General features: G+C 37.3%; 1 protein-coding gene across 6 annotated transcripts in view; it reads left to right on the forward strand.

The window, feature by feature from the left end:
• The window catches only part of adgrl2a (adhesion G protein-coupled receptor L2a), a 119,361-nt gene that overhangs the window by 58,516 nt on the left and 34,983 nt on the right, over positions 1–25,862 (forward strand). For all 6 annotated transcript variants that reach the window (XR_010895348.1, XM_067388537.1, XM_067388534.1 and 3 more), the window contains exons 4-9: positions 3,652–3,761; positions 9,581–10,381; positions 18,010–18,303; positions 18,787–18,890; positions 19,406–19,591; positions 25,039–25,077. Coding sequence is in view for 5 of the 6 variants with exons in the window: in XM_067388537.1 (XP_067244638.1) it covers positions 3,652–3,761; positions 9,581–10,381; positions 18,010–18,303; positions 18,787–18,890; positions 19,406–19,591; positions 25,039–25,077 (1,534 nt within the window). In the remaining variant the exon portion in view is untranslated. The remainder of the gene's footprint in view (positions 1–3,651; positions 3,762–9,580; positions 10,382–18,009; positions 18,304–18,786; positions 18,891–19,405; positions 19,592–25,038; positions 25,078–25,862) is intronic.

Consider the following 25,862-nt stretch of genomic DNA (forward strand, 5'->3'; position numbering starts at 1 on the left):
CTTTACCCCATTCATTCTCAACTACCCCCCACTAAACCCACCGCACGCTATAGAGGCTCTGCTTTGTTTCTATGAGCTGGCACATGCGGGCTCCCCATTGTTTTACAGCGTTTCTTTAGAAAAACTAGTGACTTTTACACTTTTTAATGTCAAATTTTGTAATATTTTCATTGTTTTATTTTTGTAATATTGATTATTTTCTCATCCATTTTTTTTTGAGGAGGCACTGCCTCCCTTGCCTCCTCGGAGGAAACGCCCCTGATATATATACAAACACCCTGCTGTACAGGGGAAATGTGTTCTGTATTCACACCATTAATATCATAAATATATACATATCATATATATTCTTGAATCTCGAAGGAACTACTTGACCAAGCCTCTATTACTACTACTTCTAAAATGTCACTTAAGAACTAGAAATGAAGGATTGTTGTCGAGTCCCTCCATTGAAACTCATTGTGTTTTGTACATCGATTGAGAGAGAGAAAGAGAGATATTTTTTTTCCACAGCATAACGCTAAAACAACGTCCTTTCCTATGCAAACGTTACATTTAAAAGTCTCTTGTGACTGACTCACAAATCACTCATAAAGTAAACCTTGTATCTCTATATTTCCTCATTTTTGTTTTATTTTAAGAGCTTATGACAAAACCTTGCAACTTCATTTGATCCTCAAACTGTCAGTCAAACCTCATAACTCCTTCCCACCTCTATCGTGAATGAAGTGCTGCGCGCAGTTCAGAGATCTCGACTTTTTTGCAATGCAAAGGTACATAAAGATCTTTTTTTGGAAAATAAATAAATAAATAAATGTACAGCGTTTCCTTTGCTCAAGAAACACTGTCTATAAAGGCTAATGTTTTATGTATTTGAAGAGCGGAGACGAGTCTTCATCTGATATTTCCCTTCTAGATATAGCAAATATGCTATGCATTGAGGATGTAAGTCAAATATAGCCTTAATATTAAATTATCAAATTTAACATAGCACAATTTGTTCTGGAACAAGTAAAAGATCAAGACTAAAGATTCCCTTTTTTATGTACCCAAAATAAGACACAGCAATAAATCCTTGAAGCACTGGCCGAGATGAAGCTGTTCTCGGCAAGTACATGGACCCTGATGGCCTAGAGCTCGCATCTCTGAAGCTTTCGCATCTCTGGAGCTCGCATCTATGCTCGCATATATATCTTGAATTTCTTAAGCACATTTCTTATTCATTCCATTATATATATATATATATATATATATATATATATATATATATATATATATATATATATATATATATATATATATATATATATAGCTCAGGGGTCTCAAACTCTAATTGGCGGGGGGCCGTTTCTGTGATTGACACCTCATAGGAGGGCCATATTTACATCCAACTGAAGAAAGTGCAACATTTTAGAAAATTTACTTTCCTTTGCATTATTTCTCATTTACATCAAATTTGCCTACTAAAATATCTTTATACCTATACTATAAATATTTTACTTACCATACTAAATGTAAACAGCCGTGTCTCTCTCATTGTTACAGAGTGTAATATAATTATATAATACTATTAAAAATATAATACTACTAATATACTATTAATTGCAATAGTCTGGTGAAACTTTTCACATCCAACAAGGTGCATGGAATAATAATAAATAAAAAAAAAAAAAACAGTAATTTAGGAACAAAACCATCAACACTTGTGGTGTGGAGGGGTCAGAAATAAACAAAAAACTGGAGCTATATATATATATCAACTTTATTTTACCAAAAAAATTAAAATCTCTCATTGTTACATACATTATTAATTTTTAATATTTAGTGCAAGTATTTTCCCTTACTTTATGTTAGCTTAAATAACATTGAAATATTGCACTGAACAACACTGTACAGAACAAATACAATCCCTGAATACATTTGTACACTCTTCTGTTTCTTGACAGACACCTGGCAGCGCATTTGTCCAAGATGCCGTTTGAGCATCAGTATCGTTTAATGGCTGCATCGGACGCGTTTCAGTGATTTAAATCGACGCTCGTGCTTTTACTGTAATTTGGGCAAGCGCACTCATAATAGAAACGACGCAGTTGAGAGCGCTGCTCATGGTTGCATAGCAACGACAGACGCCACTGGAGCGAAAGTGCTTTGGAAAGAAGGAGAATGCGGCTCGGCCGCTTATGTGACGTGATATGTGAATGCCCCTTAGAACTGCGACTTTTTCTTTGCATATCAGACAGGTAGCAACTAGGGAATAATAATAATAGAGGGCCGGATTATGTTTTATTTTTGAGATCAGTTGCGGGCCGGGTAGAGGGGGAGGGCGGGCCGTAAATGGTCCGCGGGACGGCAGTTTGAGACCACTGATATAGCTCATTGTTGGTGAGCATATGAGAATTTTTACAAAAACAAAGTTTTTGTTTGTTTGTTTGTTTGTTTTAGATGGTTTGATGGTTTATTAAGAACTAGACAGAAAAAAAAGAAACATTTAAAACCTTTTTGGTTCTAAATTAAGCCATTATTAAGGGAAAATGTAAGTGTTTAGCAGCTTTAGCCAGTGGACAGCATTGATGCAGTCCTCAGGAACAACATGACACAGATTGATGGACGATACTTTTCCAGCATCTCGCTGTACACTGTGTCTGTAAGCCATGAGATCATTTCTGCACTTTATCTTTTATTGATGTGCTTAATTTTAGTTCCTAGAACCCACATAAACCACCTTCTGCATGACTTCCTGTTAAACAGGCAGTGGAGGGATGGTTAGTTCATTCTGAGTGAAATGGCATATAGGGAAAATGAATCCATCATAGGTACAATCAGCCTGGCCTTAGGGGGGATTCATACAGATGTATAACTCATGTGCTGGCAGGTATGAACACTCATAGATGAGGCTGTTTATCTTTGTCGTTGGGTTGAAAAGGGCCACTTTGGCATCTATCCGCTCTGCTAATTCCCGCCGTCTTTTATCTGGTTCCTGCTCTGGGCTACCATCCGTCCGTCCATCAGCGGTGTCTGCAGGGTCGCTCTTGGTTTGATGCGAGCCACAAAAGCAGCTATTGTATTCATTAACTGATATAGGCATGTTCAGGGTTCAATACAAGTCAAGTTTATCAGCGGCGTTAGTGAAATAATTTTGGGTATGTTTTTATACGACAATGTTACTTAATCTTTTGCGTTTTTCTCAACACTGGTATAACAATCCTCGTTCACATGGATCTGTGAAAATGACTAAAAATGCTGTATTATACATGCCAGGCCGGTAGTTGATGTCATTTTGTAAAGAAACACTGTACTTATACACTGAATGTGCATGACGTCACACATTTTCACGGTTGTGTTGTTTACACAGAGACGATAACGGTATCTCTGTTGTTGTGTAAATGAATGGCCAAAACACATTAAATGTTTTTCTTCTTTTAGATGAAAATGGTGTTGTGTAAATGCCCCATAAGTTAAAAAAGTTAGTGATATTATTTAGAAATTATTCACATTTATTTTCCATTGTAATCAACGTTACACCACAAATTCTGTTGCTTGAGCTTCCCCCACCAACCCTTCAGAAATCCAGAACATTCCTTTAAACTCTGCAAATTATTTTCTTTAATGTTTTACTCATCAGATTTCTTATTTTTCTCTTGTTCCGTTCAGGTGTAACAACAGAACGCAATGCATCGTCATCACTGGACCAGATGTTTTTCCTGACCCCTGCCCAGGAACGTATAAGTACCTTGAAGTCCAGTATGAATGTGTTCCCTACAGTAAGTATGAGCCATCTTTTTAAATATATATATATTTTTACGTTTAAAACTAAAAGCCCTTTTTATGGTTGTGCCTTTATATGTAATTGTCCATTTTTGTCCTGGATAATACAGTGCTTATAAAACATGTACAGTAGTCACTTTTTTCAGGTTTTGTCATTTTATTGGCAGTGTGCTTAATGTTTTTTCACTTATCAACAAAAAAGACTTTTTCTTGTCAAAAGTAAAATAGTTAAAGATAGATAGATAGATAGATAGATAGATAGATAGATAGATAGATAGATAGATAGATAGATAGATAGATAGATAGATAGATAGATAGATAGATAGATAGATAGATAGATAGATAGATAGATAGATAGATAGATAGATAGATAGACAATAAAAAATCACCCTCTTTTAAATGACACATAGATAATAATTGGCATAGCCAATTTGTTTTTTTGAAGTCAGTGTTAAATAACTTGTAATAAGTAGTTAAGTTGGTTTTAGTTGATTAGAAATACAGCTTTATCTAGAAGGCCCAACTTCTGGTGAGTCATTATTGCAGAAATTTCAGACTCCAAGCAGTGAAAGTGAAATGTAATTGAAGAGCACAAGGCAGGGGATGGATACAAGAAAATGTTCAAGTCATTGAATATCCCTTGGAGTACAGTTAAATCAACAATTAAGAAATGGAAAGAGCATGGCACAGCTGTAAATCTACCTAGACCGTCCTCAAAAACTGAGTGACCGTGCAAGTCTGGGGAGAGAGACCACCAAGAGACCAATGATTTACAAGCTTCAGTGGCTGAGATTGGAGACTGTGCATACAACAACTGTTGCCTGGGTGCTTCTCCATTCATGGCTTTATGAGAGAGTGACAAAGATAAAGCAACTGTTAAAAAAAGAAGTCATATGACATCTTGGCTACAATTTGCCAGAAGGCATGTGGGAGATACTCAAAACAGGTGGAAGAAGGTTATGTGGTCTGTTGAGACAATAATTACTCATTTTTGAATTAATTAATTAAAATAACATGGAAGTAATAATAATATGTGTAAAAATATGTATAATAATACTTATTTTATTCATTAAAATAACTATTATATTTTACCAATTTGTAGAAATTTAATTAAAATATATATTTACACATAATATTAATATGTGTAACGATGTGTGTGTGTGTGTGTGTGTGTATACACACACAAATGTAACTTTTTATATGCACTGTATTATCAATATCAGTGTTTGCAAGGCTATTTTTTTTATTTTGCTGTGATTTTATGGCAGTGATGGCATATTTGCACAGTGAATTCTGATTAGTTTTCTTTCTTGCATTTATTTACTGTATATACGGCATTCTGATTGGTCGTTTTGTTTTCATGCTTTTTAATCATATATAGCTGCTTTTACAAACAGTGTCTTTGAAAATAAAACGAGCACACAGTGTCATGAAAACAGAAATGTGTCTTTGATGCAGCATTTCATTTGCACCAAATCTAAGCTTAAAACTTAAAACACTATTCATTTGCTGCCTTGCAAGCACTGCTATTTCCTTCAGGACAGAAATTGTTATTCATGATTTCTTGTGATGCAGTTTTTAGTGTTTGATTTGTATCCTAAAACCTTGTACGGTGGATTTGGTGTGATTGTAGCGCACAGAGCTTGGTACAAAATGCTTTTTGCTGCCTTGTTTAAATTTGACAAAAAACTAAAATGTAAGCAGTTAAATGTAAACCATTTCAATGTGCTTTTCTCCCTTTGAAAAGTTACTTTTTTAGCCGTCTGTATTCTATCAGGAACATCACAGCAGTACATGAAAGCAAAGCAACATTCTCTGACGTCCAGTCATATAATCGCTCGGAGACAGACCAGCATGATTTCTTTGGCCTTAAAAAAATGATTTGGCCAAAGAAAGATATGGCAGTTTTATGCCAACTAATAAACAGACCAAAGATATTTTTCGTTAGTGCTTGATCATTGTGTTTGCTTGTAAGAAACCGCAACTATACGACTGTCAGAAAAGACAAATGACTGCACATGGATCTAACATGAGCAAACTCCAAACAAACGCCTCACTTCTATTCTCAGATTTCCCATTACATTAAGAGTATGGATTGTTTTGCTCCATTAAACAATTAGATAGTAATATTATTCTCTGATTGAATTGTCTCGTCTTCTCAGAGAATGTTTCCAGAGACTTCACATACCAGACGGGGTCTTCTGCCACACATTTCCCTCTAAGATCCCAAAAAAAACAAAGGCCCGCTGGATTTTAGTGCTTAATTTAATCTACGTCCCTATCTATGGGTTATTGAAGTCAAAATCCCACACAAAATTTTGAAAGCTGTTGTTTCATAAAGTGTCATGTTTTTCAGCTTTTCTTCAGGAATATCTGTGATTGTTCAACTTTTCCTTGCTGATGCGAGCACCTTCGCAGAATACGTTCTTTTGTGTTGTTTTTGTGTCTTAATGTCTTAATATTTTTGCATTACCTCCTCTAGGCATTTCCAGGCGGTCCGGAACAGTTTTATTTACTAATCACAGTTTGACTCCCTAGGACGCCAGAGCCCTCGTGTCACCCTCAGGCTGCTGAATGCCGTTTTTCAACTTGAAGTTATTTTCTTATTCGGTCTTGTTTGGTTGCAACAGTGGAATGTTCATGATTTTCTTTGGCCGATGGGATCTCAGAGAACAGGATTTGTCCCAGTATTAAGTGTACTGCATACTCTGAGATCCAGACAAATTCTGTTGGCTGACTAAACTATAAATGATTTGCCTCATGTATGGATGCCTTTATTTATTTATTTATTTATTTATTTATTTGTTTATTTATTTATTTATTCCCCATTAGTTTATCCTACCTCATTAGTAACCCAAAACTATAAGGTCTAACTTAGTTCTTATTTTATTTTTCAAAGGCTCTGTTCATTCATTCATTCATTCATTCATTCATTCATTCATTCATTCATTCATTCATTCATTCATTCATTCATTCATCATTAAAGTCATGTTTTTTATGCTATAATTAACATAGCTTGTGGGTTCAAACTAATGAAAAACTGAATTATGTGATATAAACATGTCCAGAATATAAATTCACCTCAGAATCAAAAGTACATTATAAATAATAATAATAATATAATTTGCATGAAGAAACTGAAACCAATTTTATGGACCATTAAGATGTTTTTTTTTTTTTTTTTTTCCCTGCATTATGATATTATTTTCAAGACAATTAAGCACATTTTCCCACCAAAAATATTATTGCTGTAATGCATCCAGATGGGAGTTTTTTTCTTCGCGGTTTTTATTATTCTCAACGGTGTTCTCATTATATTGTCAGTACTATAATACAGTATTTTTATTATAGTATTTCTTTATTAAATCAGCATAAATTAAAGGCAGCACAACAGATACTATCAAAACTATCATACAAGTCATTAACTCTACGTTATGACACGTTGCAAAAAAGTAAAATTAATAGATGATAATGGTCCTACAGTTTATTTTCTCCAAAATATATTTTGTCATATCTTCTATGTCTTTTTTTCTGTGTTCTGGACAGGTTTATGTGATTCATTCAAATGCTAAATAGAGATCTTGTACAAAATGGTGACTTTAATAAAAAAAGAAGACCATGCTCAGTGTCTCATGGACATTGCGGCCAGAGAATGGACACCATTAGTCGATCGATCATAACAATACAAGAAAGAAATCTGAGAAATGTAGCTTTAGATTGTTGAAAATGTTCACGTTTTGGATTATTTAACATACTGCTGCTGAGGATGGCCTTCATGAGATAAAACTCCTGAAGACTGTCAAGATTCTCTTTGTATGTCTGTGTGCATTCTGTCTTTCTGTCTCTCTATATGTCGCTCTTTATCTGGTGCTATGGAAAAATTTGGAAGGACAGTGTATTGGCCTGTACAAAACCATAACGACAAGAATTTTCTTACTAGCATTATATCCCTCTTGACTAGTAAATTAGTTGTTTGGAAATGATATGCACAGAAAAAAAAAAAAAAAGTTATTTAAAACAAGCATTAACATTTCAGCCAAAAAGATTTGAAAAATCAAAATAAGTAGTACACTACTGATTTTTTATTTATTTATATTATATATTATAATATATTATATTTAGAAAGTTACGTTTAAAAAGTTATTATTCACGGAAAAAGCTGTCAGAAAAATTTGGAACTGGCACTGCACTGTTGTAGAGTTGTCAAAAGTACCAACTTGAAAGCCGAAAAAAAAAATTAAAACATGGCCTTTTTAAAAAGTATGTCTATATTTGACAAACTTTATGCCATACCGGACTATTCAAGTGTTCATATAAAGCCTAGAAGGGCTGACAAGAACTCTGTGCTTGGAGAGGATCTGTAGAGTTGAGGAACAGCTTTATTTTTCTGGTTTTGGGTTTCCCTCCAGCACAACTTACCATCTGTCCACCTGGAATTCAGATTTCCCTGGTCGATGTCCCTGAGTTCTTATGAAAATCTATACAACACTATCTAGAATTCAGTCCGTGTATTTCCCCGCAGCTTTCCCTCGACAACAACAGATTGATTCGTCTTCAATGCCACATACACTGTCCTTTTGTACTGTGACAGAACACCCTTTAACCTGCCTCTCTTTTATGTTGAAGATGTCTAACTGCGTTCTCTTCCTCCTCTGACAGCTGTAGCTCTGTGCATAATGCCCGTAACCTCATGACATGTTAACTGCATGTGATCATGGACATGATGGTTAATTCATTTTAATCTCTTTTTCCCCTTGCACTCCTTTCATTCTCTCTTCCAACGCTAAAAATAGAAGTGGAGCAAAAAGGTAAATCACTGACACAATCAGCTCCTTGTTTTTCTTTCTTTAATATATATTTATATATATTTTTTTGTGGTTGTAAAACCTTACTGTGCCCACTCTTGCTGTTCTGATAGCAGGCAGTAGCAGAAAGGGTCTTGTATTTTAGTAAAGGTCAGTGCACAAGCTGCAATCGGAGGGAAGCTTTAAAAGAAAATGATAAAGCACAAGTTAAATGTTAGCGGTAATGCCGAGGGTACAAATGCCCCATTTCCCCCTCCTCTTTCTTTCCTCCACACTCTTTTATTGCCTGCTCGAACCCCAGTCCCACTCCACACTCCCAGCATGCTCTGGTAACAGGTTTACTCTAGACTTACACAGCCTCTACTGTTTCTCGCTTTCCCCTCCTCTAATTTTCTGTCTTTCTGTTTCTCTCTCTTTCTCTCTTGCTTTCTCACTTTACCCTTTCTACACGTTTGATTATTATGTCTTTGTTAAGAAGAAAGGAAATGCTTTATGCTGTAAAATCATTGCAACATTAGGCCCGTAGGAAAGATGTAAAAAAAAAAAAAAAAAAACCTGTGGAAAAACTTGTCTCAGGACACAGACTGCCTGTATGCTGCTCTTCTCTGTGTCTTTCTCAAGCCTTATTTAGTTGTCTGCTTTTATTTGCAGGGCAGATTTGTCGTATTCCTTCCTTTTTTCCTTTGTGTTTGGTTGTGGTTTGATTTCTCCATCACTCCCCTTCAGTATGTCCAAGCAGCAGTGAGCCGAAACTGTTTGCTTACGGACACATAAAAACTGTTTTTGCTTCCGTTTAAGCTTCAATAACCTTCAGATGCAGATTCTTCGCACCTTTTACTGCTTGTGAATGTGGGTAGCTGTTAGACTTCTTAGTGTGTTTCTGTCTTCACCGACTACCCAGTTATCAGAGTGATTTAGAGTCAGACGGCACTTTGCCCTCTGCTTTCAACTAGCGTGAGCTGTGTTTGCTTACGTTTGACTGTTTTCTGCTCTGTTCTTCCCATCACTAGTTTTTGTTTGTCCCGGAACTCTGAAAGCGGTTGGAGATCCGTCGTTTCTTTACGAGGCGGAGCAACAAGCGGGGTCGTGGTGCAAAGACCCCCTCCAGGCAGGAGACAAGGTTTATTTCATGCCCTGGACCCCTTACAGAACAGATACACTTATTGAGTACAACTCGCTCGACGATTTTCAAAACTCTCGACAGACTACGACATATAAACTCCCCCATCGGGTCGACGGCACAGGATTTGTTGTATACGATGGGGCAGTGTTTTTTAACAAGGAAAGGACTCGTAACATTGTCAAATTTGACCTTCGGACCAGAATTAAAAGCGGGGAGGCGATTATAAATAACGCAAATTATCATGACACCTCACCTTATAAGTGGGGTGGGAAAACAGACATCGACTTGGCGGTAGATGAAAATGGCCTTTGGGTGATCTACGCCACTGAGCAGAACAACGGTATGATGGTGATCAGTCAGCTCAACCCCTACACCCTTCGCTTTGAGGCAACCTGGGAGACCACCTACGACAAGCGCTCGGCCTCCAATGCTTTCATGATCTGCGGGGTTCTGTATGTTGTCCGATCCACGTATGAAGACAACGAGAGCGAGGTTAGCAAGAGCCTGATCGACTACATGTACAACACCAAACTGAACCGTGGCGAGTACGTCGACATCCACTTCCCCAACCAGTACCAGTACATTGCCGCTGTGGAATACAACCCCCGAGACAACCAGCTGTATGTGTGGAATAACTTCTACATTCTGCGGTACAATCTGGTGTTTGGACCACCTGATCCAGCTCACGGTAAGCCCCATCTCGAATCCTTCTAGCCGCACACACAGTCCCTCTGGATATCTGTCTAAGTGGTTGTGAGATTTCAGCCACTGAGTTGGTATTCCTCTGGCACCCGAGTCTGTGTGTCAAATGTCACGGATGACTGATTTTTAATTTCAGATTTAATATGTGCTTGATGTATTCCGGAAACCTTTCTCGAGTGCAAGCAACATCTCAGAGTGAAGTGGTGGGTCTCAGCAGTAAACAACATCATAGGCATTGTTAGCATATAATAAGAGACGCGTCCCTTGAGGTTTCAAAAGACAGAGCCTTCCCTCCCCAGTGTTTAGACTCTTGAGGCTAAACTCCCTCCCACCGTCCCACTGAGAAGGGTACCGCTTCCCTCATTGGTAGAGGGTTACCTGTCTGGACAGGTACGTCGGCAGCCTTGCGGCAACAGTGGCTCTTCCCCAGTAGAATGGATCTCGTTCCCTAACCACCTCAAAACAAACAACCTACACTTTTGCTCACAGGCCTCTCAATGTGTCTGAGTTGAAAGATGGCTCTCCATTGAGACCGGATCAGTCCCGAAGGTCACGTCAGCGTAGCCTGTTTTTAATTTAGCTGTCAAGAGCTGGGAGAAGATGGCCATACTATGTGTCAGATCATCTTTACATTGAAAAAATAATAACTGTAATTACCATAATCCCAGCTCAGCCTAGAGGCCGAGACTCTTGCATTACTCCAGAAAGACTTGGCTAAGCATAGAGGTCAAACAACTTTACGCAGATTACTGGGGCTTAAGAATTTAAAATATGAGTGTCTTTCTTCAGCTGAGACCCAGTGGTGTCTACCTTACTGATGAATCTGCTTGTGCAGACACTGCACCCAGGGCCATCGTGAAACTGTACCCATAATGAGTGTACTTTGAATAAAGTCTTTTGGATAAAAGCATCAGCTAAATGTCAAGATAGAAGTTGGCTAGTAGCCCCAAATTGATTACTGGCGGCTTATAGCATCCAAAAGCACCTAAATGGCTACCTGTTACATTGATAACCAGCCATCATACATAGGTGTGCTTCTGATTTGAAGGCTGCAGCTTTTTTAACTGACCAAATTTCAAGGCAGCATCACATGCATCCTTTACAGAGAAAGAGATCCCAGAATACACTATGAAAAAAAAAAAGTTATATGAAAGAAAAAAAAAAAAAGATCCAAGATAATGTATGAATTGGTAGAAATGTTATTTATAAATCATACATTTTTATTTATTATAAATGATAAATACACATTCACTAAGAAAAGTCCCTAAAAATAAGGCCTGATGTACTGTTAATGAAGCAATTTTCTGTATGGATTTTTCAGGCGTTTACCCGTATTTTGAATTATGTATTGAATTGTGTTATGTTTTTAGGGTTAAACAAAATGTCCGTAAACTTAACAGTAAATGTCCTGATGTGTATATTTAATTAATTATTGAGAGACATTTATATAAAAAAGTTGTATCTGCATTATCGCATTAAATGTGCCATCGAATTGAAAATTGAATTTTCCTCGGCATAGCTGAATAACAAGAGTTCAGTACATGGAAATGACATACAGTGAGTCTCAAACTCCATTGTTTCCTCCTTCTTATATAAATCTCATTTGTTTAAAACACCTCAGAAGAACAGGCGAATCTCAACATAACACCGACTGTTACGTAACAGTCAGGGTGTATGCCCCCAATATTTTCATGTGCTAGCCCATGTTCCCCACATTATGAAAGGCATTAGACAAGGGCAGCCAGTATTAACGTCTGGGTGTGCACAGCCGAATCATCAGACTAGGTAAGCAAGCAAGGACAATAGTGAAAAAGGGCAGATGGAGCAATAATAACTGACATGATCCATGATAACATGATATTTTTAGTGATATTTGTAAAGTGTCTTTCTAAATGTTTCGTTAGCATGTTGCTAATGTACTGTTAAATCTGGTTAAAGTTACCATCGTTTATTACTGTATTCACAGAGACAAGAGCCATTGCTATTTTAATTTTTAAACACTTGCAGTCTGTATAATGCATAAACACAACTTCATTCTTTATAAATCTCTCCAACAGTGTAGCATTAGCCGTCAGCCACGGAGCACTACCAAACTCATTCAGAATCAAATGTAAACATCCAAATAAACACTGTACTTACGTGATTAGACATGCTGCATGACAAACACTTTGTAAAGATCCATTTTGTGGGTTATATTAGCTGTGTAAACTTTGTTTATGCAGTGATAGAGTCGAGAGCTCTGGTGGGGCGCAGAGCGCAAGCAATTAAAGGGGCAGCAGCCCTGAAATCGGCGCATTTCTAATTATGCCCCAAAAAAGGAAGTTAAAAAAATTATTTAAAAAAAATCTATGGGGTATTTTGAAACTTCACAGACACATTCAGGGGACACCTTAGACTTATATTACATCTTGTAAAAAAAACGTTCAATGGCACCTTTAACTAAGAATATGTTCATTTCATACCATTTTGAAATCAATTGTAATTTGAAGCTTCCATGCACCTAATGCACCTAATTTGAGTCTTCCATGCACACAAATGAAGATCTTTTTAATGAAATCTGAGAGCTTTCTGTCATTCCATTCACAACCTACGCAACTATCACTTCATTCCATTCACAACCTACGCAACTATCACTTTCAAGCCCCAAACAGGTAGTATTACTATATACTATATACCATATACTATATGCAAACAAAGCACTCACGTCGCTACATAAAACTGAGGTTAAATGTAAGACTTTTATGATGGGACTTTTATGATGTCTTTACTAACTTTCTAGGGTTTGAAAGTGGTAGTTGCGTAGGCTGTCAACTGAGGGACAGAAAGCTCTCAGATTTCATTAAATGATCTTCATTTGTGTTCCAAAGATGAACTTGAATCTTACGGGTTTGGAACGACATGATTAATGACAGAATGAATGACAGAAATTTCCTTTTTCAGCTGAACTATCCCTTTAAGACGCTGCTTTAAAATGTGGAACAGAGCCAAAACACCTCTCCGAAGGCTGTGTATGACATTCATAATCATATTACTATCTGCACTACAATTATATGAGACTTATTTTTGAGATCAGGATAGAATAGCATCATTTCTAGCATGTGCTAGCAGCTTTACTTTAGCCTGGAGCAATTACTAGCACTGAATTAAAACCATCGAACAAAATTGTCCCTGCACAAGCAAGTAATTAAGTAAGAAATATCAACTCAATATCACTTCAGATGCAAAGTATTAGGGCTTAAATATAAAATTCATTGGACATTTCCCTAGGGTGTTACCTCGGAGGGTTCGAATCTTTCATTAAGGAAATGTTATCACATTGTTACCACAATGTATCCACTTGTGGTTCACACTTATACGATGTGGCTGATTGAATATGCCTGTGTATGTTCTGCCTGTCTTTTAGCCGCCTGTAAAGGAAGTAATTAGCTCTACAATCAGTGCTGATGAAGGACAAAAACATGCTAATTTCACTAGCATTAGCTCCTGTGCAGTGCGCGAGTTGAATGATACCCCCCATCTCCACTTGAATCTAATCTGGCATCATTTGTATACTGATGTGTTTTCTCTATTTTAGATGTGGTGATTATCTCATCATCTCAATAATCAGCTCACTCACACAGCCGTCAGAGTTGTGCTCTGAGGAGTTGATGTTTGCTCCACTTTACTTTGATAGCTGTGAAATTACCTTGATTTTGAGACACTGGTATAACGAACCACTAGAGTATGTACGACATGATAAGGCCTCTCCTTTAATGAAGGGAACCCCTCCCCTTTAAGTTAGAGGGCAATATAAGCTCCTCCTCTTCGGGGATGGAGCAATTTTGAGATTAATTGTCAGGCTATTTAAGGCAAATCACATTCCTTAACTTCAGTCATTTATAGCCAGACTCTATGTCTAGTTTACTTAATGCAACTTGAGCAGAATTACTCCAATATCACATATGTAACTACACCAATAACTGCAGTCAGTATTAACTGTGACTTATTCATTTGCCACTGTTACTGTTTGGCTTAATTAGTGTTATTCATTTAGAAATTAAACTTTTTAATTTTGCTCAGACTGTAATGATCACATTATTCTGGCTATAAATACGGTAAGGTTTTTTAGCTCTTCACTGAAAGGGAAAATATTCTCAAATATAACATTCTGTTGAATATAACATTTTCCGCAAATGACCAGTGAAAGAAGTTTAACCTTCTGAAAATGTTGGTCACGATCTCAGGAAATCAAACATGATATTATGTGTGCTGTTTAATTTTCAATTTATTTTTTCTATGAAATTTGCTTCTTTTTTTTTTTTTTTTGTGGATTTTATTTTTGGGTAATATATATAAAATATAAATATTAAATGTATATAATACTAGGCATTTGTGGAATGTATACCACACCTGCCAGATTACTTGATTGGTTGCTTGTTTGCTGGCTTGATAGATTGTTCCTTCATGTGGAATGCAGGCATAACATATTAGTGTGATATCTCATAAAAATCCTAAATAGCATCATATGCGCCATTTGTTGAAAGAGAAAATGATTAAAACCAGCAGCATATTCATACTGGAATCATCTTTCATAATGGGGAATCATCTTGATGTGAAAGAGACAGACAGCATTTATATTTGCCATCTGAATCGGGGTGGAAAACACACATTACGCTGCTTGCCACTTAATCTCATTTTTGCTCATCATTAATGGAATTAGTTTGACACTGATTGTGATAATTGCCATGTGATATTACACTGCTGATGGTTAGCAAAATTTATGCAGAGCCTGCTCTGTTCCTGCCTGCAAAAATACTGTTTTGTGTTCAGAAGACCACTAATGGATTTGGCTTTATTTTTAGTCTCTCTCTTACTTCCACTTGGACAGAGATTGCTCTGTGGCCTCTATTTTTGTTAAATACCTTCCTTGAATTAAAAATTATTAATTTTCTACCACTGCTACAATATCTAATAGATGCCAATTTCTACTTCATGAGCTCCACATTTGCCCACACCTCTCAATCTGTCTCTTATTGCCATTTTAAACCCCCAGCCCAACCATTTACTCTCATCACCAGCCCTCTCACATTTAGCCCCTCCGCCAGTTAACTCTCATTTAGCCCCTCCTCCATGCCCAGCATAACTTGAGCCCGTTTCCTATATTAGCCCCTCCCTAACCTTTATTTATTGTAAATTTTTGTAAAGTTCTCACTCTCAAAGTAAAATCAAAATAGGGCTAAGGGTTCAAACTAATACATTTACAACAGTAGAAGTTTATGGTGTGTCCCCATTTAAATAGTTATAGTCAGGTATGTGTGTGTTTTCTGAATTTGCCTACATTTTTAGGACTGGCCAACAACCCCTATGAGGTTTAATAAAAATAGCAATGTGTAATTTTGGAGTGTCTGGGATAGGGAAAGGTTTATAAATGTATCATTAGCTCAATGTAAAAACAAAAGATGTTACTGGAAATTCCCCACCATACTAGAACATTTACGTGGGTGCCTATCACCACAACTTAATTTGAATATTTAGGTTGAAATTGTTCTCTTTTGTGAAGGTAATATTTCTTCTTTTTGACATTGAACTGAAGGTTCCTTTGAGCCATTTTCATTACAGCACTGCAGACGTACTTATCTTAAGAGAAACTGCCTTTGTTACAACAAAGAGAAAATTAATACCTCTACCCATAAATCAGATTTCAAAGGTGTTCTGTAAAATAATAACAGACACCTTGGTGCTATGAGACAGCTGACTAAGTATTCATTTACCGCCCCCATGTTCAGTGTTGAAGGACACAGCACAACCCACACAGAAATTAAACCTAAAGCACAAAGGACAATAGAGTCAAAGTTTGAAAACATCTTTCACAAAAAGTGCAATTGTACTAGGATGGTTTTTCCCAAGCATATAGTGTTATGGTAATACTACTATTTCTATACAAATTCCATTATTTTGACATGTGCCATAATACCATGGTATTCTTTTCACGGAGTACTGTGCACACACCATGGTACATGAATAAGTTAGTCATTCAGTACTATAGTATATAGCAAAGTACTTTGTATCAAAGTACCATTTGATATCTAAAGGCACGTATAAGCTTAAAGAATCGAAAATACTTTATAGAACAGTGTCTTTAGGGCTTTATAGTACTTTCAATAGCGTCTTGAACTGAGATGCTCTGATATCTCATGCTTTGAAGTATGTGTGAATTTATTTATTTATTTATTTCTCTCAAAGGTTTTTTTTTTCTACAAAAGTGAGTGACAGATCTCTTAAAAACACTTAAGTATTACTGTTAGCTTCTATAAATGTGAATTATAGTAAAATATAATAACTGAAGTTTATAATAGATAAATATAATAATAAAAATGCAAGCATAAAGTTGTATTCGTGATGTCTTCTTTTGTAATGGACACTGGTCTTTATTTTTGTCTGATCAGTACACACATTTGTATACACAATTCATCATACATTATTCCGCCTGAACGTCTTTTGAGCTTTTTTAGCTCACATAACCTATGCATGGATGTTACCTAAAAGACAAATAGTTATTTAAACATTATTTTAGGATAAAGATATAGTAAAATGGGTTGCAAATGTGGTTTCCTGTTTACTTTTAACAGGCTTCTCTCATCTGTGGTATAATTCTGGAACATTGAGTTAAAGCTTGTTTTACAGCCATCATGACAAACAGCCCGAATCTGGAGTGAAAGGCCAATAATGGCACGCCAGGCATGCCAACCGTGTCAAAACTCACACACATGGGTGAAAACCGTAAAGATCGGGGTCTGCAGGTAAAGACGTTTCAGCTGTTTTTGCTCAGTTTTTATCTGAACCAGAGCTATGGCTGGTCAGTTGAAACTAATGCACAGTAGGTCACATCTAACCTCGAAAAGAAAGCATTTTCTTTCACTCGATCTGTCTTTTTCCTCTCACAAACATACATGGAGATTCTCGCAAACCCATACTGTGCTAAAATCTCTCATATGGGCCACTTCATCACTGGGTTTCTTGGCTGCACGCTGTCGTTCAAAGAATCTGGTTAGCCTGTGAAAGTGAAGTTCAGAGGTTCTTTTGGGTCCCTGTAAAGGAAGAACCAATTCAAACTGCAAAGAATTTGGAGTTATCTGGGACTCAAACCCTTTAATTCATGTATGGATGTCTTTCTGGTTATCATTATATAATTTTCTTGGTAGGAAAAAAAAAAAAAAACATAATTACATTTTTGAAGTGTGGCCTGCAAACTTTGCTCAGTTTTTTTTTTTTTTTTTTTGCCTGTGGCATTACATTAGTTATATATCAAGACTAATATAGAGACAAGAACAAAGAAAAGGGGTGAGAGAAAATATGTTTTTGCGACTCAGCTCTTAAATAAGCTCTTGAGATATAACAGTGCTTGAAGGTCTTGTAGGCAAGCTGAATGCTTTATTTCATAATTATTCTCTTTTATTAAGTGCTTTGCAGTGAGAACTATATCTCAGGTTAAAAAATATGTATTTTTTTTTTCCAAGCTTGATAAGACAAAAAAAATTGGCAAGCAACAACAGAAAACGACATCCAAAAACATGACAATTTGCAGGGGAGGAAAACAAAAACAAAAAAACTAATTTTACCCATTGTTCTTTTTAGCACCACCTATCTCAGAGGCATCCACAACACCAAAGTTACTAAAACCAACAACCACTACAACAACCACTACTCAGCCGAGAGGTCAGGTGACTACTGTTACTACTACAGGGACCAGAGCTGTTAATAAGACACCCAAATCACCAGCTGTACTTCCCCAAACCACCACACCACCCTCGCTGGAGTCCTTTCCTCCACCTGAGCGCTTCTGTGAGAGCGTAGAGCTTAGGGACATACTGTGGCCGCAGACGCAGAGGGGCATGCTGGTGGAACGACCCTGCCCCAAAGGAACTCGAGGTGGGTGCATGTATCTGTTGAAGTGTAACACTACAGTTCTTTTTTTTTTTTTCACTCAGGGCTCTTTGAATTGCTATCAGTCACTAGTTATTTTAATATGAGTTTAGCCTGTAGGCAGGGAAATGTGTCTATTCTCTTAGGATCAACTTCTTCAACATTTGAATAAATCAGTAAAGCCATGAGAGGCCAAGCTTTACAGTGATTTTACCACATTTAAGCATCTTGTTAATGAAGGTTTACTACTAATGATATTTCATTGTTAATAATAATTAACAATTGTTAATTTCCATATATTCATTTATTTATTTGGTAAGCAGCAGCGTGATAATCAAGATGCTGGTTCTTATTTGGCAACTTCAAATCATAAATATCAAACAATACTATTTTAGAGCTTGAGCAATCTATATTGTACTTACATACAAAACACTACTAGTACTAATGCAGCTAACAATAGTGATGATGATGATGTCCTTATTTAAACAGGCACTGCCTCCTACCTATGTGTTCTCTCCTCTGGGACCTGGAACCCAAAAGGCCCAGATCTGAGCAACTGTACGTCCCACTGGGTGAATCAAGTCGCTCAAAAGGTTTGTAGTTCCAGAACATTTCTGTCCTCGCAGAAAGAGGAGCAAAAAATGTGGCAATTTTTAGAGCATAATGTCATAAAAATAAAATACTCTCCAGTGCAATATTTTGGAGCTCATTCTTTCTGTTATCACTAGTTAAGACGAAGACTCACAGCCTTCAAACATCCAATAGGGATCCTACAGATTGATCTGGTGCACTTTTCAGTGTGTGCTTTTGTGTTAATGTGAGATGCTTCCTGTAAATAGAATGGATGTGCACAATGGGACACCAAACTTCCTACAGTACACACACAAAAATGAACTAAAGTAACAGAAATGCCTTAGCCATTGAAACCCAGGAAGTGTTTCCAAATGCTCTTCCAAAGTGTTACCAGTTTCTAATGATAGCTGTAATTGCTCGCGGGGGCTGTTGCTGAATCAGCATGATGATGTCATAATGGGAGTCAAGAGCCTCGTAGATACAAAATGATATTTTTCAGAACCATGCTGTGAGGTTAATTTGTGTAATCTCTCAGATCCGGAGTGGGGAAAACGCAGCCAACCTGGCGAACGAGCTGGCCAAACATACCAAAGGAGCCATTTTTGCCGGTGACATTAGCTCTACCATGAGGCTCATGGAGCAGCTGGTGGATATTCTAGACGCTCAGTTACAGGAACTGCGACCCAGCGAGAAAGACTCCACCGGCCGCAGCTTCAATAAGGTATTAACAGGATTTCATTTTCAACATGGTTTTTTAATAAGCAGCAGCATGCCTTGGTCTCTTTCAGAGGCACTTTGCTTAAAGGACACTTGACTGTTAAACAGCATCAAACTCATTGTGTTACACCCCATTGTGCTATTGGAGAATCAAAAATAGAACAAATGCACAGACCGAAGCGAATCACTCAGTGCAATTTGCATAGTATCCATCCTACATAGAATGTCTAATTAGAATTAGTGTGTATCAAATTACAGGGCAGATACACTTTGTCTGGTGTGCATTTGTACATGGATTTTCAACAAATATAACATGTTGCACAACATAAGAGGTCTTTTCAGCTGTAGAAAAATGGTGAGGCATGAGGATGAAGGTGCCATGAATGTATATGTATGTCAAAGTTGGAAAAAAACAATAAGAAATTATGAGTATTTGAGCAATGAATTTAAAGGCAAATACAAAAGGTACATGACAAAGGGGGCCTGTGGTTTCACAGCACAATTATATAACATGATAATATGTCCCAATATTAGTGCACTGTCTTACTGCACACTCATACTTTCACATCACCAAAATAGTACATGTTTTAGTGCATTTTACAAGTATGCAAATTAGAATGCAGCCACAGAAACTTTCTGAAAATAGGTCACAAGAAAATGAATGAAGCCAGTTTAATATTAGTTGGTTTTATATAAAATCTATGCATTGCATTTAAAATATATACTAAATGTAAGACCGCTTTATGTACTTAACTGCATGCCAACCATACTGATTACAACTGGCCGTAATATAATATTTACTTCAATCATAAATGATGCATCTTGGGGCATACATTCATCAAAAATTATCTTTAAAGATATATGGCTCTATTTAGCATGTTCCAAGACTGCTGAGCTTATATTTAATAGAAATCATTTGGTGGGATTGAACAGGAGTTTTTAAACACATCAATTACTCATGAACCCATTCCAAATCCATAACATTTTTTTTCACAAATACCATATATGTTTAATAAAACCTAAGAGATTTCTGTCCTTCCATTGAACCAGCTTTCAAATACTTTGAAACATAAATACACTGTAAATGTAATATATATTAATCAAGTCCTCTGAAGCGACATGATGCCTTTATATGATGAACAGATTTAATTTAGGATTTTATTCACATATAAACATGTATTAGTGGACATAAATAGAACACATTAAATATGACCAACAGCAGCTCAACATGCTTGATGGGGGAGAACAAACATCACTGGTTCTTGTGCATCGAGCAAGTATGTTTTAGGTTAAGTTAATCATATTTAATGTGATATATGTATTTATATATGTAGCAGAGACTTTATATATGTGCGTTGGTCAGTGTTTATATGTGGAAGAAGCCTAAATTATATTTGTTTATTATTTAAAGTGACTGTGTCTCTTTAGAAGGCTTGGAACAAATTGTTTGATTCTTAATTTTTACTTTTTATTATGTCTTAATGAGCATTTTAAACACATTGAATACGTCTTCCAAGTTTTGTGACTTAAAGGGATAGGGTGAAAATGAGCTTTTAGCTGAATCTGGTACAATGCATGGAATGGAAACATTTATGTTAAAAATTGTACATGATCCCTTTATAAAGTAAAGTAAAGTAAAAGGTAACCCAAAAATGAAAATTCTGTTGCCAATTACTCACCCTCATGTTGTTTTAAACCCATAAGACTTTTTTTTTTTCCATCAACAACAAATTAAGGAATTTTTAATAAAACCTAAGATATTTCTATTTCCCATAGAAGTGGAACTCTACACTGTGTCTAATCAGATGCTATAGGGAATGGCATCAGCGTAAAGGGTGTCTGAAGCACGTTTAAACACAGCAATTTAATTGGTTAATGACAGTCCATGACGTCACTACCGGTGCGCCGTGAGTATAAGAGGGCGCCTGCTATGTACGTCATCACCTTTTGTTGTCTTTAGGAGCTGTTTGTTTATGTTAGCACGTGTGAAGGCGATTATTTTGTAAATGCACTCAGGCAAGCTTCTCAAGAAGTGTGTGCCTCTATGTCATAGTGTTTTGACACCTGATGACACAAACTACCTATGTGTTTTCTGTTTGGGTGAGGAGCATGTTCTCGAAAGGGCTGAATGTGCTCATTGCGAGAAATTTGCAATGAGGAAGCTCCGTGGCTCGGGTCCTGTGGTAGCTGAGGCACGTCAGAGACTGAGCTCATGGGGATCACAGGTCGAGCTGGCTGAGGAATTCGAGAAGGTTATGTCTCGCTCATATTCTTCAGTTACTGGCTCGAATGATCTGCTAGATCAAGACATTCTGTCTCTTGAATCTTCTGATCCAACGAATAGCATATTGCTATCACCGTCCAGCCCGGAGGAAGTGGACGTGGCTGAGGAGGTGAAGATATTGTGAGCTCTCCCAGCCTGTCATCCCCACATATGATACTATTGGAGGTTATGGCTCACGCCACGACTAGCACTACTCATTGCAGACTCGATGAGTACTTCCTGTCAGGCCATAAACATCCCGCTCTGATAAGACTACCTCAGCTTGAAGATTTTAGCAGAAACTGCAGAGATTGTGGAAGAAACAAAATTCAGCTCACATTTATCCCTTTCGGAATTTGAATTACTTAAATGTGGAGGGATTGCTTGAGTGGGGATATGTAAAGATACCACCCACTTGTGAGCTATCTCTCTCAGAGTTAGTGACTAAGCAAATTGTTGAGTAGAAATACCATATTTCCTCTTGCCCTCTTCCCCCTCCCTTCTTGTTCTGTCTCTAAATGTAGCCTGTGCTAATTGTTTTAGTACAGGCTGTAGCAGGTCCTAGATGAGTACGGTGAGAATTGAAGCAGCCTCCCCCAATAATTCTTTTAAGTTGGTTAGCTCCTTTATAGCTCCCTTTAAGAAGATAGCAGTATCGTTGGGTTGCAGCTAACACTTAGCAGCTCCCTTTGGTATGATGTTCTTCAGGGTTGAGTGTAGAGTAGGTCCCTCCCCCATTACTGAGGGTCTTAAAGTAGGGACCTCCACTCCCACAAGAGCCTTGACTGATCTCTGAGAACCCGATGAGTTGTGGTATTTGCCTTTAAGCTTCCCTTCTTGTTGTTAGGCACCTTTAGGTGTGCTGGAGTCTTGAGATCTGGGGTTAATCCAGGCAAGGCGTGAGCTCTTCCCCATTTGTAATGGTGCAGCAAATCTGAAGCATCCCTGAGGATCCCTAGGGGTCAGAGATTTTCATATAAGGATATTATTCTACATAAAATTGATTTCTACGCTTTCTCCCCCTAGAGGTAGTAGTAGGCTAAGGGAACTAAAAACTTTCTCCCTGGGCTAGTATTCCCTATAGGCGGTGTCTAGCAGATGAAGCTGACATAGCCAAACTGTTCTTGGACTGGAGGCTAACACCTGGCCCACAAGGGAGGGAGGAAGGTTGAAAAAGACCAGGACTTTCCGTGTTAGTGAGTTTGGAAGCTTGGGAAATGGCTGAAGGGAATATTGCCACATGACAATTCTGTGACCCAGTGTGCACCTGCAGGATCAGATGCATTTGACTCTGGCAGGTAAGTCCATTGAGTCAGTTATGCTATGCCCACTGTGGTAGTGCATAGACAAAGTTAATGTGGCACACGCTCCCTCATCATGGAGGGGGCATTTGTTCCCCATAGAGTTTGATCAGAAGCAGTGTAGAGTTCCACTTTGAAAGGGAACAACATGGTTACAACTGTAACCATGGTTCCCTGAGAAGGTGAATGAGACACTGCTTCTGATCATATTCCCCACTTATTGCATTGGAATTCCTTCTGGCCTGTAAAATTGATCATGTTTAAACACGTGCTTCAGACATGCTGATGGCATTCCCCATAGCATCTGATGAGATGCTATGGGGAATCGACCTAATGAGTCGTAACCTGTCTTCTCCATTGAAAGTTTCAAGCTGTAAGTAACATTATTTTTTTTCTTAATGCAGAGACAAAAAGCTCTTTTTGAGCTACTGTGTTGTCCGTATAGCTTTCTTGCATTTCATTCATTAAAATCAAAGAAGTGGGTGAAGGTGAAGGTGAAGGTGAGCACATATCTGTGAATTCAAGTAACTGAAGAAAAAGCTGTACTCACTAAGAGAACATATTTTGCATGGAAATAAACAATCATTTGGTGTTAGTTACTGTGTATCACCTTTCCTTCAAATGAATTTCACAGTTATAGTCCAATGGAAGGAGAGACGGCACACTAGCCTCATTGCAAAAAGTTTGGACAGTGCACTAACAAGAGTGTCATTTGTCTCATGGGAGTCATGTACATGTCAGCTAATATGATGTACATGAATAGGGCATGTTCTAGGACCAACATCCTTAGTTTAACCCATCAACCCATACTCTAAACTTTAATTTCAAACTCTGAATTCTAAATCAAACATTTATTTCACTTGACCTCACATTCACTGAACTATGGTCATGTCCCCTATTTCTGATCTTACCCTAACCCTAACCCTAGCCCTGAATTTCCTATGTTAAATCTTAACCTTAACCACTATAACTCCAACACTAATGTCAAATATAAAATACTAAAACTAAACTTGACTTTTAAACTTTTTTTTTGCTTCTAACCTCCAACCTTATCCAACCCCAAACCCCTTATTTTAGTTTACCTTCTAACTCCAGTCCCTAACCCTGATCTTTATCCAACAGTCTTGTTTCAACTCAAATTTGGGTCAAATATGGACAAACACAACCATTAGGTTAAAAAATTTGATTTAAAAAATTAACCCAAGGACTGGGTTTGTCCATATTTGACCTAAATTTGGGATGAAACAACACAGAATTTTTTTAAAGTATATAGAGGTGAACCGCACCTTGATTTAGAAAATATGTGTCTGCATGTTGTTTTGCATATGTTTCAGCTGCATGTAACTTTAATTACCATCTTTGATCTCCAATCTGTAACCCTAAATCTTTGTCTTACCTTAAACCCTTTCATCTAACCGTTAGCTCTGACCCAGTGTCTAATTACCAACTCTAACCACTATTACTAATCCTTACCTTTACTCAAGCCCTCTTAGTTCAGCTTTCGGATTACTTTCTCAACCCTGATCCCAGTCCACACAGTGTGTAAACTACACATTGATTTAGGCAGTCTGTGTCTGCATATTGTTTTGCATATATATGTAATTTGCATATCTCAGATGGTTAATGAGTTACTGATTCTATTTTTACTTAGTAAAAGCACCTGTGGGTTTTGAAATCGCCAGACTAAATTGTTGTTCTCAAAGCAAGGCCAGTCTGTACACCCTTACATTCATTCGTTACATGATTTCATCATAGCAGATCCACTGCTATACTGTGTTTCTGAAGCGCTTGTGGATTGGAGAACCCATTAGTACACCATCAACCTTTCTAACTGTGTTTCTTTGGTCTGTTTTTGTTCTTGTGTGTGTCCTCTCTCAAATGAAAAAGCTTCAAAAGCGAGAAAGGACGTGCAGAGCGTATATGAAGGTATATTTGTGCTACGCTACTATGGTCTTCACTTGTTTCTGTACTTTCTCTTTTTCTTTTCCTGCTATTGTTTCTCAGCATGGTCCTGTGTCCTTTCATTCTCACTGTCGCCACAGCATTTCACTCCGCCAGTGTCTGTCTTCATTCCAGGAGGTTCAATATTCCAGTGCTTTGGAAATTGTGTGGTTGCAAATTTTATGCCAAATTCATAACTTTTATGTGTCTGTTGGTGGTCTGTTTAATTTTTTTTTTTTTTCAGTTTCTTTATTGTTAAAGTCATGTGTTAATATATGTTGATGTGTGCTTGATTTGCAGGTTGGCGGTGCATGTGTTGTTGTTGCTCTTAGCTTGTATATGTCAAAGGACAGATGTCATTTCCTGGTGCTTGAAATCTGTTGATTGCTACATTGGTTTTGCCACACCATCTTGAGCTGCTAAAGATTTTAGCAGCTCAAGATTTTAGCAGCTCCCCCCATACCCCCCAAACCCATTAAGAGTAGTTAAAAATGAACATAAAAATGTGGGAAACTAAAGCTGTAAGTGCAGTTTATTATCATATGAGTCAGAGCTGCAAAACCAATCGGAAGAATAATTATCAAAGGAGGCAACCAGTATGAATCAATATTTTAGTCTGGTGGTGCATGAGTGCATAGTAGCTCTGATTGAGTAGTATGAGAGTGTAAGTCTGAGAAGTTTTTTTGTTTGTTTGTTTGTTTGTTTTTTGTCTGTGTGAGTGTAATTGAACCAAACATTTCAGTAAGCTGTTTTATTGATATTATATGATA

Source organism: Chanodichthys erythropterus, chromosome 6 (assembly GCF_024489055.1).
Source record: "Chanodichthys erythropterus isolate Z2021 chromosome 6, ASM2448905v1, whole genome shotgun sequence".
In the NCBI taxonomy this organism is placed as follows: Eukaryota; Metazoa; Chordata; class Actinopteri; order Cypriniformes; family Xenocyprididae; genus Chanodichthys; species Chanodichthys erythropterus.